This window comes from Thunnus albacares, chromosome 17, assembly GCF_914725855.1.
Source record: "Thunnus albacares chromosome 17, fThuAlb1.1, whole genome shotgun sequence".
Taxonomy (NCBI): domain Eukaryota; kingdom Metazoa; phylum Chordata; class Actinopteri; order Scombriformes; family Scombridae; genus Thunnus; species Thunnus albacares.
This window is the reverse complement of record NC_058122.1, coordinates 6,787,652-6,803,337: the sequence shown is the minus strand read 5'-3', so window position 1 is coordinate 6,803,337 and position 15,686 is coordinate 6,787,652. Positions and strand designations below refer to the sequence as shown.

The 15,686-nt window shown below is 43.9% G+C and overlaps 2 protein-coding genes across 3 annotated transcripts; one reads left to right on the top strand and one right to left on the bottom strand.

The window, feature by feature from the left end:
* The first annotated feature begins 11 nt into the window (after window positions 1–11).
* trir (telomerase RNA component interacting RNase) lies at window positions 12–2,216 on the top strand. The gene is made up of 3 exons (XM_044331648.1): window positions 12–819; window positions 1,203–1,274; window positions 1,372–2,216. Exons 1-3 carry the CDS (start codon window positions 523–525, stop codon window positions 1,477–1,479), a joined length of 477 nt encoding a protein of 158 aa, XP_044187583.1. The 5' UTR covers window positions 12–522; the 3' UTR covers window positions 1,480–2,216.
* Window positions 2,217–2,386: 170 nt separating this feature from the next.
* Window positions 2,387–13,085, bottom strand: ubn2b (ubinuclein 2b). 2 transcript variants are annotated; one of them, XM_044331597.1, is made up of 17 exons: window positions 12,058–13,085; window positions 11,403–11,531; window positions 11,184–11,285; window positions 10,342–10,473; window positions 10,069–10,178; window positions 9,224–9,722; window positions 8,913–8,983; window positions 8,685–8,814; window positions 8,160–8,266; window positions 7,918–8,028; window positions 6,903–7,046; window positions 6,716–6,766; window positions 6,581–6,623; window positions 4,510–5,796; window positions 4,072–4,279; window positions 3,366–3,434; window positions 2,387–3,091 (listed from the first exon to the last, which is right to left on the bottom strand). In XM_044331597.1, the coding sequence occupies exons 1-17, from the start codon at window positions 12,376–12,378 to the stop codon at window positions 3,045–3,047; spliced, it is 3,561 nt and encodes a 1,186-aa protein (XP_044187532.1). In that variant the 5' UTR covers window positions 12,379–13,085; the 3' UTR covers window positions 2,387–3,044. The 2 variants fall into 2 exon arrangements, with proteins under 2 accessions (XP_044187532.1, XP_044187533.1); XM_044331598.1 differs by lacking the exon at window positions 3,366–3,434.
* Between the last annotated feature and the right edge of the window lie 2,601 nt (window positions 13,086–15,686).

Below are 15,686 nucleotides of genomic sequence, written 5' to 3'. Positions count from 1 at the left end.
ACCCACCCGCCACGTGACGTCATTGGTGGAAATGAAACATGGCCGAAAGCAAGTGAGGGATGGCGAAAGTAAGCGAAAAGCATCAATAAAATCTAGAAACATAGTAGTTTTTGGATGAAGGTATTTGAACGTTGTAGTGTGCTTTAACTGCATTTTTATATATCTATACAACCTACGCACGAATTGGCGGTTTGGGTTGAGTTCGCCCGTAAAGGCCTTTAACCAGGCGTTAGCCACGTTAGCAACTGGCGCTTTTGTTTTTGTTCGGAAATTTACGTCATTTTGAAGCCTGTTTTTCGCCTTATTTTTCGAGGATATATAATATCTTCTGGACTGAACGGTGAAGCTGCCTGTACAGATAAACCCCGGTGCTTTTTATATTGTAGCTCGGGGGTGCAGCCGGCCTCTCAGCTGATTTGTCAGTGTTGTTTAACTTCACAACAAAGCCTTAAAGCGGACACGACCATAGTCGTTTGGGAGCTGCTGGACTGTGTCTGTTTATGAACATTACGCCCATGAAACATGGATCCAAAACGCGCACACAGCAAACCTCAAACAAGCAGCAGCAGCAGCGACTCCAGTGGCGACGGCAGCCCCGGGTCCCCCTCCAGCAGCCCCGCACCGGCAGCGAGCAAAGCACCGGTGTCCGCGGGTAACGTGTTCGCCAACGACGGCAGCTTCATGGAGATGTTCAAGAAGAAGATGATGGAGGAGGAGGAGAGGAGGAAAAAGGAGTCGCAGCGAACAAGTGGAGATGCGAGACCCACAGAGCAAGGACAGACCCCAGTGGAAAAGAAGCCCCCTCCCGTGACGAGCTTTGTAAGGGGTTTGGCAGTTGTAAGATGAGATAGCAATAGTTCTCCACACATCCAAATTGAAGCACCATGCACTGATTTGACAGTCTTACTTGATTGGCCCTTGAGTTAGTACATCCTGAAACAATGTCCAACATTTCAGTGTTAATTGCCAGTAGCATCTCAGACTCATGCAGTGCTTGTACTATACATTTTTATAAACACACTGTGGCAATATGTAACAAATTGTAGATGAGTCAAGACTAGGGATGCTCCTCACTGATGATGGTTTCGCTGGTGGTGCGGCAGGAGACTAAATATAGACCTGCTCTGGTGTAGTCTCCTTCATTGGCAGTCCCATCTGCAAGGGCTCCTGTAACGGTTTCAGTCTTCTATCCCCTAACCCAGGTGGGGAAGCGCAGAGGCGGTGTGTTCCTAAAGACCGGCATGGTTGCGAAGAAGCAGAAACAGGACACAGAAGTAAGCGGGGATGTTGATGATGATGATGATTGTGTTGTCGATTTGAATTGTGTACTTTTGACTGCACCACTAATCACCTGTGCTTCCTCTCCTGCAGGCTGAGCCAGGCAAGAGCGATGCTTGGTCAAAGTACATGGCTGAGGTGAAAAAGTACAAAGCCCACCAGTGTGGCGACGACGATAAAACCAGGCCTCTGGTCAAGTAGGCTCCCAAAAGGCGAACATGGCGCGACAATGTTTTGAAGGGGAAGACACCTGGGAGAAGCTCTGGGAGGGCCGGCCAATCCTGACCTTCTCATACTGCCAGTTCAAGTTACCCTTCACATTAAAGGTGCAGTGTGTAGGATTTAGTGGCATCTAGCGGTGAGGCTGCAGATCACAACCAACTGAATATCCCTCCCCCTCCCCTTCCAAGCATATAGGAGAACCTACAGTGGGCGCTAAACTTGCAAAGAACACAAAAGGCCCTCTCTAGAGCCAGTGTTTGGTTTATCTGTTCTGGCTAGCTCAATGGAAGAGGACCTGCTCCCTGTGTAGATATAAAGGGCTCATTCTAAAGTACTGAAAACACAATTCTTATTTTCAGGTGGTTATATACTAATGAAAATGTACTTATGAATATTATATTCCTATATTTCTGCCAAGTCCGTCCCGCTAGATGCCACTAAATTCTACACACTGCACCTTTAAGTCTTTCATAAACTGCTTTGATTGACAACCCATTTTTTCTGTTTTTGTATTGTTTTTGTCTTGCTTGTTATTTGATGGACTCTGGTAACTTGGTCTGGTGTCAAATGGTGTTTCTGAAATTTTGCATACATTATTGATCATTATTGTTAAATACTTTCAAAATTGTCTGGTTTAAGTTAGGGTTCAATGATAATTGGAATTGATTTGTTAATAGCCAAATCAAAGTTTCAATTAAATCTACACTGCCCGTTGATGTGTGGTGATGTCATGTGCATCAGTTGTGTTAAGTTTTTATCTGTTAAAGACGCTGCCTCAAGATTTCTGTGTCGTATGGAGTCCAGAGGAAACAATGGTTTTTAATGTTGGAGTCATCAAACTCAGTTGACAACAAAACTCACTTCAGCCTTAAATATGAAACTTAAATTATCACTACCTTGTGAAGGGAAAAATTTAATTAAAAGTATTGAGTTCTATACAGAAAAGAATTCATTCAAGAATTCAAGTACAATGAAAAAGTGTACAGCTCCCATTGAAAAAAAAAAGCTCAAATCAACTATTTGCAGTTTACATTTCTTACAGGTATCAGTGATAATTACATTATGATAAAAACAGCACCAAATAGACACACTGACCATGCATCAGAGAGGGAGACATACAAAGGCACACTTTCAGTCCCACCAAACAATACATCCAGTCAAACACATTCAGACCCTCACACACACACACATATATGCCCTCACTCACCTAAAAATATCTCACTCATTCCTTCCCCCTGCCCACAGTGATATAGGTCTATCTTGTAAACATTGACAAGCTGTTTGTCATTTCATTTAACAATTCTATGAATAGTATTTAAAAGTTATCAAATTGTTTTTTAAAAAGTTATATTGAACTGGTATTCATGAAAAGTTGATTTGATCTTCTCAGACCAAACATCTGAAGTACGATCCAGTCCTTATTTCAGGCCCCGATTATGAGTGGTCTGTCCATCTGTCACTCAAAGCCATGCTCCGTCCTGATTTGTCCCAACATCTCGTCATTTCATTAGACGGCATCCGCTGGGTGTTGAAATCCAGCTGCATCATAGAGTCTTCCTCTTAGCATCTCCTCCCTGGCTTTGACTGACATCTGAACAGGAATAGTAGAGTTCTTGAAATGTCAGTGAAAAAGCATTGACAGACAAACACAAGGCCACAGCTATTACAGAGATCGGATGACAGCTAAAAATGACTACATAAAAAAAAGGCATGCAGCCACCAACGGACCAGCAGAGAACAGAACAGGACCGGACGGAAAAAGGACAACCCGAGACAGAAAACACCAGACATTTGAAAAGAGAGAAAAAGGCAGGGGAGGAAGTAAATGGAGCAGGCTTTGTGGGGGAGGGAGGGTCAGATTTTACCTGAGAAAGCGAGCTGCAAGTGAGGAGGCACAGCAACCTGAGACCCTGACTGGAGACTCTTATACAGATCTGAGGAGACAGGACAGGGGAACAAGAAACGAGGGAAAGGGAGAAGAGGGCGAAACAGATACCAACAAAATGAGAAGGGGGGGGGGGGGGGCAATGAGAGTTGAGGAGAAGGAAGAAAAGATGGCAGTGAGGGCAGAAGGGAAAAGGAACAAGATAGCAGAGAGGGAAATGAGGGTAATGACAGCCAAACGGAGGGGGGTAACAAAGATAGAGGGCCAAATGAGTGACCAATGCAGGATTGGCATAATTTTGGCAGGAGAGCCGGGGGGGAAAAAAAAGGGAGAACAGAAGAAATTTTGGGAAATGAAGCAAACAAAATGGAATAATGTCAAACAGGAGAAAGGTCACAAGCTTACATCCAGACTCACAAAATGGTAAAAACAAATGATGCTATAACATAAAACACACAACAAGGCCTACACAGGAACACCCAAACAGACAACAGCAGGGCAACACACAGAGCGCCTGTCTAATGTGTTGAGATTGTCTTTTTCACATTTAATTCACTCATCTTTTTACACATTATACTATTCATTTTATTTCATACCTGCCACCAATGTTAAATATGTGTGTGTGGTGCATCATTTAAGTTTTATTGCTGTAGTGTCCATGTTTGTGCCCTGCGTGCGTCACTCACTCTGTGTCAGGGTAGAAAACGATGCATTGCTACTGGCCGCGGAGCCGCTGGCTGCCGTACTGGAGCCTGCTGTACCCAGTGGAGGCAGGTTTAGCAGCGGGGGGAACTGGAAGGGCAGTGATACGGGCACCAGGCCCCCCAGCATCCCGAACCCCAGGGGAAGAGACGGAGCTGAGCCGAGCAGACTGCTGCTACCTGCCGTGGAAACCTGAGCAAAAACGGGTTGAAGATTTGAAGACAGGCAAGTGGGCAAAACCCTGAAAATACATAAGTCTGATAACTCAAATCCCACCTTGGAGACAGTTTGGTCAGAAATCAGATTGTGGGCAATGATCAAATTACTAAAGTGCATGTAAATGTACTGAATAATGATTCATTTGGACAACAGGAACCATATATGTTAATTTGGCGGTTATCTGACATTCTCATAGTACAAACCTGTGGCAACTGAGAAGAGACGGATGGCGACGGGACAGATGCGATGGGCTTGGCCCCCTGAGGTGTCCCACCCCCCAGCCTCTGACGCTGGCCTGGGTTGGCAGAGGCCGTTGTGGGGGAGGCACTGGATCCTGAATGCTTGCTTATGGATGAGGTGTTAATAAGGCTGGTGTTGGTGGTGCTATTGTTGTTTGGGGTCTTCTGGCTTCCTGGAGGAGTGTAGCTGCCTTGCCCCGGCTTGGTTGCTCCTCCTTGGGCACCTGAGAACGGCGGGCGGAACCCTGCTGGGCTTTTGGGGGTGTACTGGTGTATGGTGGGGGTTGCCTGAGACCTGGGGCTTTGTGAGATGGAGGGTGAGGGTGAGGTGGTGACAGTGACGACAGGATTGGGGGTACGGGGAGTGAGTTTGACGATGGGCGGGATGCTGCTGTGGGTGGACTTGGTGAGAGTGGCGTGCATAGGGGTGATGAAGTTGGACTGCTGCTGGGGCTGAACTACAGTGAGCGACTGAGAGAGGGAGGGGGAGGATTTGCTCTGTGGGGTCTGGGGCAGGCGAGTCGCCTGGAAGGTTTTTGGGGTCATGTGCACGGTTGATGAGAGCGTGTGTGGCCGAGACTGAGGCGATGTAATGATGAGAGTGTCACCACTGTTGGCTTTACTATTATTGCTGCTGGCTTTGAGGAGGCCAGAGGGGGTAGTGGAGACCCCCATCTTTGATCCTGGGGGCACAAGCGGAGACGCAGTAGGTGGTGGGCGTGGTTTAGATGGCATGGCTGAGGCAGGCATGTTGACTTTAGCCACACCCACCGGTCTGTGAGTGTTCAACACTGAGTGTCTGTGCACCTGCGCCGTGCCTTTAACGACCCCCATCCCATCCACCCTCACTGAGGACAGAGGAGAGGACGTGATGGAGGGAGGCCGAGACATAGAGGTGGAGGAAGACGAAGAGGTAGAGATGTAGTGAGGTGTGTTGGAGCTGGGCGTGCTGACAGAGTTCTTTTTCTGCTGCTGGATGAGAGGCGAGGCATGAAGGGAGGAGGGGTTGTTGGCCGTGTCGGGTCCTTCTGGGGATGGGGGGCTGTCCCCTTGGGCCAGGCCCTTGGCTGCGTTGCCAAGGATGGCCAGGGCCTGGGAGATGGAGTCCAAGGAGGGAGCCGTCAGATCCTCGTCGAGGGAATCGAGACATATGGGCTCAGACGGTAACTGAGGTGGTCGCTTGGCAACCTGGGCAGCAGGGGACGGAGTGGCACCTACTGAAGGAGTGGGCCGCTGAGCCCACACAGCCTCCTGGAAGATCCCAAAAAAATACCAATTACAGAAACTATTTGATAACATTAATTTATGATAATGATGATCAACGAGCAACATCTTATGCCAAAAATAAACTCCACTCCTTGATCACTGCTGACCAAAAACTTATGGACTGGTTTTTGATGATAACTTTTAAAGGGTAATCCTGGTAGAGCAAGAACACTTCAGCCAGCAGCCGCAAAACAGGCTGCAATGTAATCCTTAGGGGCAATTGCGCCCATCAAAGTACGGAAATGACTCACGATCGTTCTCATAATAATCCACGAGTTTATCCATCATTGCACTTTTTTTTAGTTTCCTTACTGTCTAACTGCACTGAAAGTCAGCCTCATACATGTAAACAAACTGGTGTGTGTGGACGAGTATGTGGGGTGGTTTGGCTAGCCGGCAAACTGCCCCGGATGTAGTTCCCAATGCAGTTAATCATAATGCTGCTACAGGCGGCTAATTCTTGTGTTTACTTTCATTGTCAGACACATAATAACAATCTGAGCCTGTCAGTGGCAAAAACAAATGCTTTTAGTGGAAATACTCTGACAAGCCCCAAGGATTACATTGCAGCCAGCAGTCAATACTGGACCAATTCCAAAAATTTCTGTCCCCATTAGTCACTTATATCCCAGATGAAAGGAAAATACCAGAATTACCCTCTAATTAAACCCTTCAAGGGCAATCAACTTAAAAGCTAGCACTTTCAACACAACGTCATATTAAATATATTGCATTGAAAGTAAAACTTAATGGCACAGAAAAGTCTAACCTTTGGCTTGGCCTTGGGAGTAGGGACCATCTTTTTCTTCGCTCTGGAGTGAAAAGACGATATAAGTGAGTGAGAACAAGCTAGATGACCAGTCAATTATGAAGAAACTTATTTATAATAAGTAGCATGACTCACGTGTAGCCTGTAAGGTGACCATGAGCCAAGATGCTCTCTTTGAACAACATCCTGTAACAAAAACATGTCAGAAATATTAATAAAAGATGAACGGTATGAGAGAATTTACTACTCAGATAGAAAGTAAAAATGAAGTGTGATTATCACAAGTTTGCTGACACATCATCTTAGCAGAACAGGCACCCACCTGGCCTGCATCCAGCCCTTAGGCCAGAGAGGTTTAACTTCAGTCTCCATAAAGGCTTTGAGGTAGTCTTCTAGAGACAGCGTGTTCTTGCCCTCCAGCTCGTAGCAGCTCAGCTTCACCCGCACCAAGTTACACAGCAGTGACCTGCAACACACACACACACACACAGTCCAGGTACTCCATCATGGGACACAGTGCACAGTAAACTCGGCAGTCACACATTTCTCTGTTCTCTATTTCTCTGTTTTGTGTATCAGGTTATGCTAACCCTTTGTTGCTAACTTTGGAGCTAACCCCCTTCACTTTTCCAGCATTTGGGGAAACAACAGACGTGACTTTTTAGCATTTATTGACTGACACACTGTAGTCTGTACTGTACATTTACTACCAGACTGACAACTTACCGCTAACCCTTTCCTCTGCCCCGCTCGCATCCACCGTCACTTCTCTGCCCCTCGCTCTTTCCCACTCACTACGCAAACATACTCCTTAACAGAGCCAAGCTACCAACAGTTTCCCAGGCAACGACAGAGGTTGACTCACATACCGGAACAGCGCTGCACAGAGACTCCCAAACGCTATTGATTTAATTAAAAAATATATTTTTTGGCCTGGCGGGGGTTCTCGTTGTGTCATTATGGAGAAACACAGATTCAGTAAACGTTCAGTACGTTCAGTAAACGTTGAGTACAGTTAGACCCAGCAGTCTCCATTAGGTTGGGCAAGTTTGAAGTTGTGAAAACAACGGGGGTGTTTTGAATACACCCCCATTTTCACAGGTAATTTATTAGTCTGTCCCTCCTGCCGCAGGAAACAATGGATTACTCCTGGAAAGCTATTGATGTAGCACTTTTCTCCTTAGGAAAATAACACAGAGATTATTCGACCAATGAGAATTTAGTCAGACAAGAGCATATCGACCAACTACTTGACCAGTCGACCGGCGGACCACAGCCCTAACACATACAGCTACTTGCAAATGAGAAATGAACCTCACTTCCTCGGTGAAACTGACCTGAGTTTGTCATCCCAGACAAACTTCTTTCGAGGTCCCATCACCCTCTTCCCTGGTTTCTCCTCATCGTCATCCTCTGAACCGTTCTTCTCTCCCTCCTCAGACTGCTGCCTGTGAACAGAGAAATAAACATCATGTATCAAACATTTATAAATGATGCGGATGGAAATGTGTTGAGAAGCAAAAAGAAATAATGCTGCACTTAAAATAAGAGTCGCAGCCGACATGAGAACTGTCCTTACTTTGCCACCTTAGCGATACAGTCCATGTTGTATCGAGCGATCTGCTCTGGCATCACGCTGCACACAGCCAGCTTCAGCTTTAGCAGGGGTGTTCGAAGACGGTCATCCTGGACGACAGTGAAAAGCACAGTCAGAAATGTGACACAGAGACAGGAGGCACACTCACGTCTAAATATAGACCGTGATAACAGGCTGACACAGTTGTAACAAAAACAATGACTTGGCTTTCACTGTTACACTCTAACTGCTGCTTATATCTTGTGAAATAATGGACAACATACGCTTCTAGGCATTGTTTGCTAATCAATCAAATGAAACTAACTGAAAGGGTGATATTCTTTGGTTTAACAGTTCACTTTACAAATGCTTTGTTTCAACGGCTCAGAAACTACATAATTTCTAGACATTCAATTCTGCAGAGGACTATTTTTAAAGCACATCACATATCCTTCGAAAACTGTGGTGAGCAGTCCTCGTTTGGTACGGTTGGAGCAGCAACATTTTCAATCAATCACTCCCACACACCTGTATGTTGAGGCTGAGCTTCTTAAGGCGTTTGAGCAGAGCTTCTTTATTGCAGGGTACGAAGGCCTCCAGATGACAGTAGACGGCTGAACGCACCTCTGTCGGCTGCTCCTGAACCTGCAACTCAATACTGCCGCGCACACACGCAGGCAGAGAGAGACAGATGAAGGTTTACGTTTGTCGATTTTATAACAGCCTGCAAAAATGAAAAATGTGGATGTTACTCACTCCAGTAGGATGTTGTTCATGTCTAATGTGAAGAATTTCTTCCTGCCCTCTTCATCAAACAGACGGGAGGCCTGTGAAAAGGAACAAACAATGAGCGTGACGTCAGCGATGAGTCACATTCTTGACAAACACGGCTATGAAAAAGAGGTGAGATGACATGTTTAACAAAGAAGTAGAAGCAGCTCCTATGTGCCAAATATTGTCTGTAATAGAGCAATCAAACAAGAGCCTGACGTGTATCCTGAACACACCAAATAAGATTTAACGGATATTTTAAAACATGTGATCCGGTGAGATATTGAAGCTCGTACCGCTCTCAGGTCTTCAATGCGTTTTGTGAGCGGGCCTGGGAGTCCGCTGGGCAGGGGAGGAGGGGGCATCACATTACCCTGCGACACGCGACCTCCACCCTGTTTGTGTCCCATTCCAAAGGAGCCGTTCTCTCCCGGTGCTGGACTGGAGGGCTGAGGAGAGTCCAGCATCCCGAAGTCCAGGTCCCCCATCATGTCCTGAAGCATGTCGTTATTGGCTGACCCCAGCAGTGACATCACGGCCGGGTCGGAGGTCAGGTCAGCCATGCTGCAGTCGTTGCCGCTGGTAGCCTTGTTGTGGGTGTTGATGAGTGCGCTGTTGGCACTGGGCACTTTGGCGTTGGGTCGTTGCAGACCGGCGGCTGCGGCTATGTTTCTCTTCCGCATCTCCTCCTTCTCCCGGGTGAAGCGGCGCAGCATGTTGGCCAGGTGCAGAGAATCCTTCATTAGCTTCTTCCTCTTTTTCTTTTCTGGTCGATGAACATTCAGGGCTGACACCCTGCCAGTGCAGAAGAGACAAAAAAAGAGGAAAGACAGTTAACTGACTGCATAGTGAGCATGTATTAATCTCTAGTGGTGTAACTCCTGCGGGGGGGGGGGGAGGGCGCTGATGGGAAACCATGACGCATCTTGCCCTTAGGTGTCAGATTTGCTCTTGTGAACTTCCCATTAGAGAAGCCATTTTTCTAACCTATATTTGAATTTTAACATTGGAAATCAATCTCAACATTTAACTGCATTACCACACAGACATCTGAAAAGAGGAAATAACACACAAAAATATTCTCTTAGTAGAAAATACCACAAGCCTGAGATGAAACACTGAAGAAAAATGAAAAGCTCACCCGGGCTTTGGTACTTTATTCTTCCTGGGTTTTTTGTCTTCCAGAATTCCACCGTCTTGCTTTTTCCGACGTTTTTTAATCACCCGCTCTTCACCATCTTTCATCATCTTCTACAAACAAATACAAAAAGTTCGGTTTAGTGTTACGGTACGACAGCCGTAGTTTTCATTACAGTAGAATTGTTTTCCTCGACTAATGTGTATAATCTGCCTGCATATACAGCTGCTCTCCTTTACTATGTGTTCATACAAGTGCAGAGATGAAAGAACCTACCTTGAAGTGATTATTCTCCGCGCTGGCACCTTCGCCCTCTGAGTCAGATGCTGGTCTGAACTGCAGAGTGCCAGTGTTGATGTAGAAGCCTCCATGTTTTGTGGTAAGAGAGGCCGGTACCAGCTCGTCATACTGTGGTCAGGAGAGATTGACAGTTACTCTTCATTTAGTTCTACTACTGTGTGCTGCAACAACATTTTGCCTCTGCTTAGATAAACAAATTATTTCACATAACAACATTACACTTTACATATCATAGTTTTAATCTTCATAGTATACAGTCTTTGTATATGAACAAATATTTTCCTAAAAAACTTGATTTTTCATAATCTAAGATCTTTCGAAAGTAGTTTCACCATTGACTACAGTTAATTGTTTGTTTTTTTTTACCAGCTGTATCTCATTTTATTGCACATTGCATTGTGAAACATCAGTGTCCATCAACACTACACTCAAAAAAAAGAAATTAATTGTTAAATCAAGCAAATTTTAGGCCTATATCCTTAAGTAATACTTGATTTTAATCACTTTTCCAGCATAATCACACTATATTCTCAAAATTCACTCAGAATTAGTACACAGTTTGGAACTGGGACACAGCATGTGACTTTGTGTTCAAGTGAAATTTAGATCAGTGGTGATAAGAAGAACTGCATTGTGGATAGACAGGATACAAGTCAAAGTGGTTCCCGGTCGACAAGTTTCGGTCCAAAACACACTTGAAAACATCTGAGATGAACCAACACTGCTCACAAGTTAATTACATATACAGATACAATGACTACAAACACAGCCTGGGTTGACTGAGAGGTATTAAGAAATTTGTGCGAAATGGAACTCACGGCTTCTGAATTGTCAATGAAGGGGTCAGTCTCGTCATAACCATAACCAATGTCAATCAGATCCTGCATCCTGTCCTTTTTCTTCTTCTTTGAGCTACCACCCTGCAAACAGGAAAACACAACGACCATTAACTTTTAAAAATAAATCACACATCCTTCTGCACATACAGCTGCAACAATATACATATATAGACACATCTTGAGAATAATAACACTTACATATTTGCTCTCAAACTTCTTAGCCATCTCTTCTACCTCCCGTCTCTCCCTCTCATCATCAGCAAAGGGGTCGTTGGGGTCCAGGGGAGGCGCGAGTCCTTTAGGGACTGTTGAACCTGCATGCTTTACCTGAGGACAACAGAGAAGAGGAATGACATGAAGCAAACACAAACAACCATCAACCTCATCAGTCAGGTTTGCATCAATATACAACTTTTCAATTCATCATTCAAAATCATGTACCTGTCCAGACTTTAGGGGAGGGTTATCATAAACTACTGAGCATAAAAATAATCATAATACATTTAATTTGTACTGTGCTTTTCATTCACAGTGAATCTCAAAGTGCTACAGCGTTAAAAACCTACAACACACAACATAAAGAAAGAGTTAAGATGATAAAGCCTTCCTGAATAGAAAGATTTTAAAGCCTGTTTTAAAAAGAGTCTAGGGTCTGTGCTGCCTTCAGCGCATGTTAGGAAGACTGGTTCACTGTTAAGGGCCTCATTTACAATACATGAGCATAATTGACACTCTTGAGGAAGTAACAAGTGTGTCATCTCAGCCGGACAAGCTGACCAGCACGTCTCTCCCTTAGGGGGGGATGCCAGGTTAGGCCCCTGCCGGCTGTCTCCGGTCAACAGTAACTCCTCACCTGAGAAAGAGTTGAGTTGACCAGCTCGCTGTAGCTGAACTCAGCGGAGCCACGCTCGCTGGGCTCGCTAAGAGGGAGGTTGAGGCGGACCGTAGGCTTCGTCTCCCCGGTCTCGGCGTCGCCTCCTTTCGTGTTACCGAGCAGACCTCCGCAGCCTCCTCCTGACCCGGTCGCCGCGGCACTTCCACCACCTCCATCTTTCCCAAAAGTGATGTCGACGGCCTCATCTTCGCGGCGGCGTTTCTTGCTGGACTCCGGGGTCGGCGGCGAGGTGTTGAAGGATGAGATGGTGACGAACGGCACTTTCCTCGGCTCTGCCATTTCACGCTCTCCGTTTACCGGCCGGGCACGCGGGGAGCGCGTCACTCCTCTGCGGCTGGAGAGCTAAACCTGGAGACGGTCGACAGCTACAGCTAGCTAGTTAGCTTCCTCAGAATGAGTGCTGCCGGCAACACAGTTACTTTTATCTCCTCTCAGCCCGTATTAATCCATATAGTAGTGCCCCTGGCGCAGCCCCCGTCACCTACGAGGGACTTGAACTGTGGGAAATCGCAGTTTTGAGTGCTTCCATGAAATTGGTTGTTAGCTACCGCAAGGAGGACTCTGTAGTAGCCATCTTGATCATTATTATCATTATTCCGTGGTTGGGCGTGCGTATGAAAGAAAGCGGAAGCCGGGGAGGAAAGGGAGCAGTGTTTGTCCAATGGCACAGCTGAAACAGCTCCGGGAGACGCCCACCGGACAGACTAGCGCGAACGTAGAGGAGGTGATTGTTCTTCACGGGCGGGATGTTTGGACTCTACTGTGTGTTTACTACAGCGACAACACAAAGGCAACTGCACCCCTGCCGCACCTGCAGTGTCCACAGTACTGCCCCCCAGATTATGTAGACCAGTGGTTCTCAAACTTTTTCACGTCTAGGACCCCTAAACTGACACAAAATAGACCACGGACCCCTATTTGTTACGATTTTGTCCCAGGATCACCCATCTGATAATGAAACCCATGACCAAAATAATCTTACATTCTGTCAATGTGTTACTTATGGATGTAATGAAAGTGAAAATAAATTAATCCCTATGATTAGATCTCAAAATGAGCAACAGCAAAACGTTGCAGTCACAAAATGTATCCTGAACCAAAATAAGGCAACCCTCATGAAGGGTTTATGAAATGTCCCACATGGCTTTATCAAAAAATGATTTACAAATGCATTATAGATAAGTAATAAGCCTTTAAAATAACAACTTTTGGCTTGCCAAATTGTGAAAAATCTCTCTAGCTGTTGTTTATCCTCCAGTATGACTTGCTTTAGCTCTAGTTTATCAGGAGGATCTACCAGAGAACACTTTATGGAAAGGTTTGCTGGACCAAAACGACATTGTTTATAATTGCAGACATTGGGAAGATATTAGAAAGTGAAAACATGAGCATTTATTAATGGATTACCAAAATGTATGGCTGTATTATTACTAAAAAGTAATATAACAGATCTATAAAGTATTAGTCAATTATTTATTAACCATTAATCATGCCACTAGTGACTATTTTAAACCCTTTATAACTGGTGCCTATTACAAAGATGTACCATGTATCCAGAAAGTGAAGCGTTCTGTTTTGTTTCTTTGTTGTTTTTTACAAAACCTAATGAGAATTGTTTCACCATATTACATGTACAGTGCATATTACTGTATATGATAAAAACCCCAGAAAATATTGTCACTTAATGATTCATTTTTGCTTGTGGACATGATGATACAAGTCAGACCGGTCCAGTCTCTGTGTTATAGTGTCCTTGCATGAGCAACCACACCAAAGACAAAGACAGTAACTTTTTTTTACACTTAAACATATCCCTAAAAACAGAGAAAAGTGCAAAAGAAAATTGCTATTGCACTAAGAAGAGCATTTATTGTTTTTTAAGTTGCAGTTATAGGTCAAATTCTCTACTTTGGTTGTTGCTCTGCTTTCATACCCTGCAATTACTGCTTAGAATAGAATAACATGTTTTCAAGCAGAGTGGAAAATTGACTTTCCCTCACTAAATCATAAAAGCAAGACAACATGCAACATATACAAGTAACACAAGAACACGTGGTAACAAGATACCACTGAGACCGTATGAAGTACATTACAGTACACAAGTACAAAGACAAGAAAAAAGACATAATACTTAAATCAAAGCATAAAACAGTTGAACGTAATATAAAATACAATGGAGAGTTAGCACTATCCTCAGGATTAAAGGCTCATTCATATAACTATAAAGACAGCTGGGGGAAAGTGCTTGTTGATGAATAATGATCTTAACAAATTGAAAATTAAAAAATAAGCGTGACATTGATTTAACCTTGACCAGCCCAAGCTGAGAGAAAAGAGGCCTGTCATTCAGTGTCACAGCAAGACTAGACTAGACTCTGACACACTGTTAGTTTGGAAGTTTTAATGCACTTGTGTTGTCAGTTTTCTACTAAAATAATTTGAATCAATAGAAAATTAATTGATGACAGTTTTATATAGTGGATTTAATGTCAGTTATCAATTAAACACAGCAAACACATGGTCACAGCTTCTCAAATATGGAGTTCTGCTTTTTGGAGATAGATTTATCAATATTTAAAAAATATGTTAGTTATAGTTATCCATGTACAAAATTCAAATAAAGGGGCAAAGTGTCTTTTTAGCACACAATATATGGATCCTCATCATGGCATTTCTAGCGCTGAACAATAAAATTATTGCTATAGTCACATTTTGATACACATTGTAACAACTGCAGAGATAACTTAGCATGCAGACTCTCCTCTGTTTTATCTTTTCCTGATCCAACTTTCATCTCATTCCTTCATATGTGAAGACTGTGCTTGTGTCACGGTGTTTTCAAGTTCATCAATAGCTTTTCAATTTATTCATTCATGCATTTTTCCATGAAATTCAAAGCTTGATTTAATTAACCATTCGACATTTGGGGTCAAATGTTTAAAATAAAATATCCCAGCTAGTAAGTCAAATCTTTAATGTCCAATATCTCAGAAATAAATATATATTTTTTAAGTTATGCAATGGTGTATTTTACGTACGGGTACTTTTTAAGATGCTTCCTCTTCGCCAACTGTTCAATCACTCATGGACTTAACTCAAGCTCCTATGAATCTTAGTCCTCTGATCAGCAAGGAGTATGTCCTTTTATAAACGCATACTGTTCTTAAACCAGTACTGTATGCCAAGTTGCACACAGCAACATGTATATGGTTTATCAAGTGTCGTGACACAAAAGTTAGCAGCAGCTCTAACAGTGTGATGGCTGCCAGTCTAAGCAAACCCTCAAGACTCCATTTACTGGTTCCACCTGGATAAAAGGTAAAGCCAAACGTTCCTCATGTTATGTCGTTACACATACACCATTTTAACCAGTAAATATTTTAATTACCTTTTAATCAGGGTATATTAAAGGCTTTGCATGTATGTTCTCTGCTTCATGCAGTTGCAATGTTTATTTACAGGATCAGTATTTATATATTGTCTCTAGACATTCCACTGGTTTTAATAAGTGTAGTGTTGCATTTGAAGTTGAGTTAGAGGCACATTACAGCAGACAGTGATCTTAATATCAAATGAATAGTCATAAG

Bases quoted from the DNA above. Each gene is read 5' to 3' on its own strand.
- trir (XM_044331648.1), top strand. From the start codon at position 523: ATGGATCCAAAACGCGCACACAGCAAACCTCAAACAAGCAGCAGCAGC. The intron at 820-1,202 runs GTAAGGGGTTTG...CCCCTAACCCAG, and splicing joins CCCCTCCCGTGACGAGCTTT to GTGGGGAAGCGCAGAGGCGG. The intron at 1,275-1,371 runs GTAAGCGGGGAT...CCTCTCCTGCAG, and splicing joins AGCAGAAACAGGACACAGAA to GCTGAGCCAGGCAAGAGCGA.
- ubn2b (XM_044331597.1), bottom strand. From the start codon at position 12,378: ATGGCAGAGCCGAGGAAAGTGCCGTTCGTCACCATCTCATCCTTCAAC. The intron at 6,624-6,715 runs GTGAGTCATGCT...TTTTCACTCCAG, and splicing joins GGTCACCTTACAGGCTACAC to AGCGAAGAAAAAGATGGTCC. The intron at 5,797-6,580 runs GTTAGACTTTTC...GGGATCTTCCAG, and splicing joins CTCCCAAGGCCAAGCCAAAG to GAGGCTGTGTGGGCTCAGCG.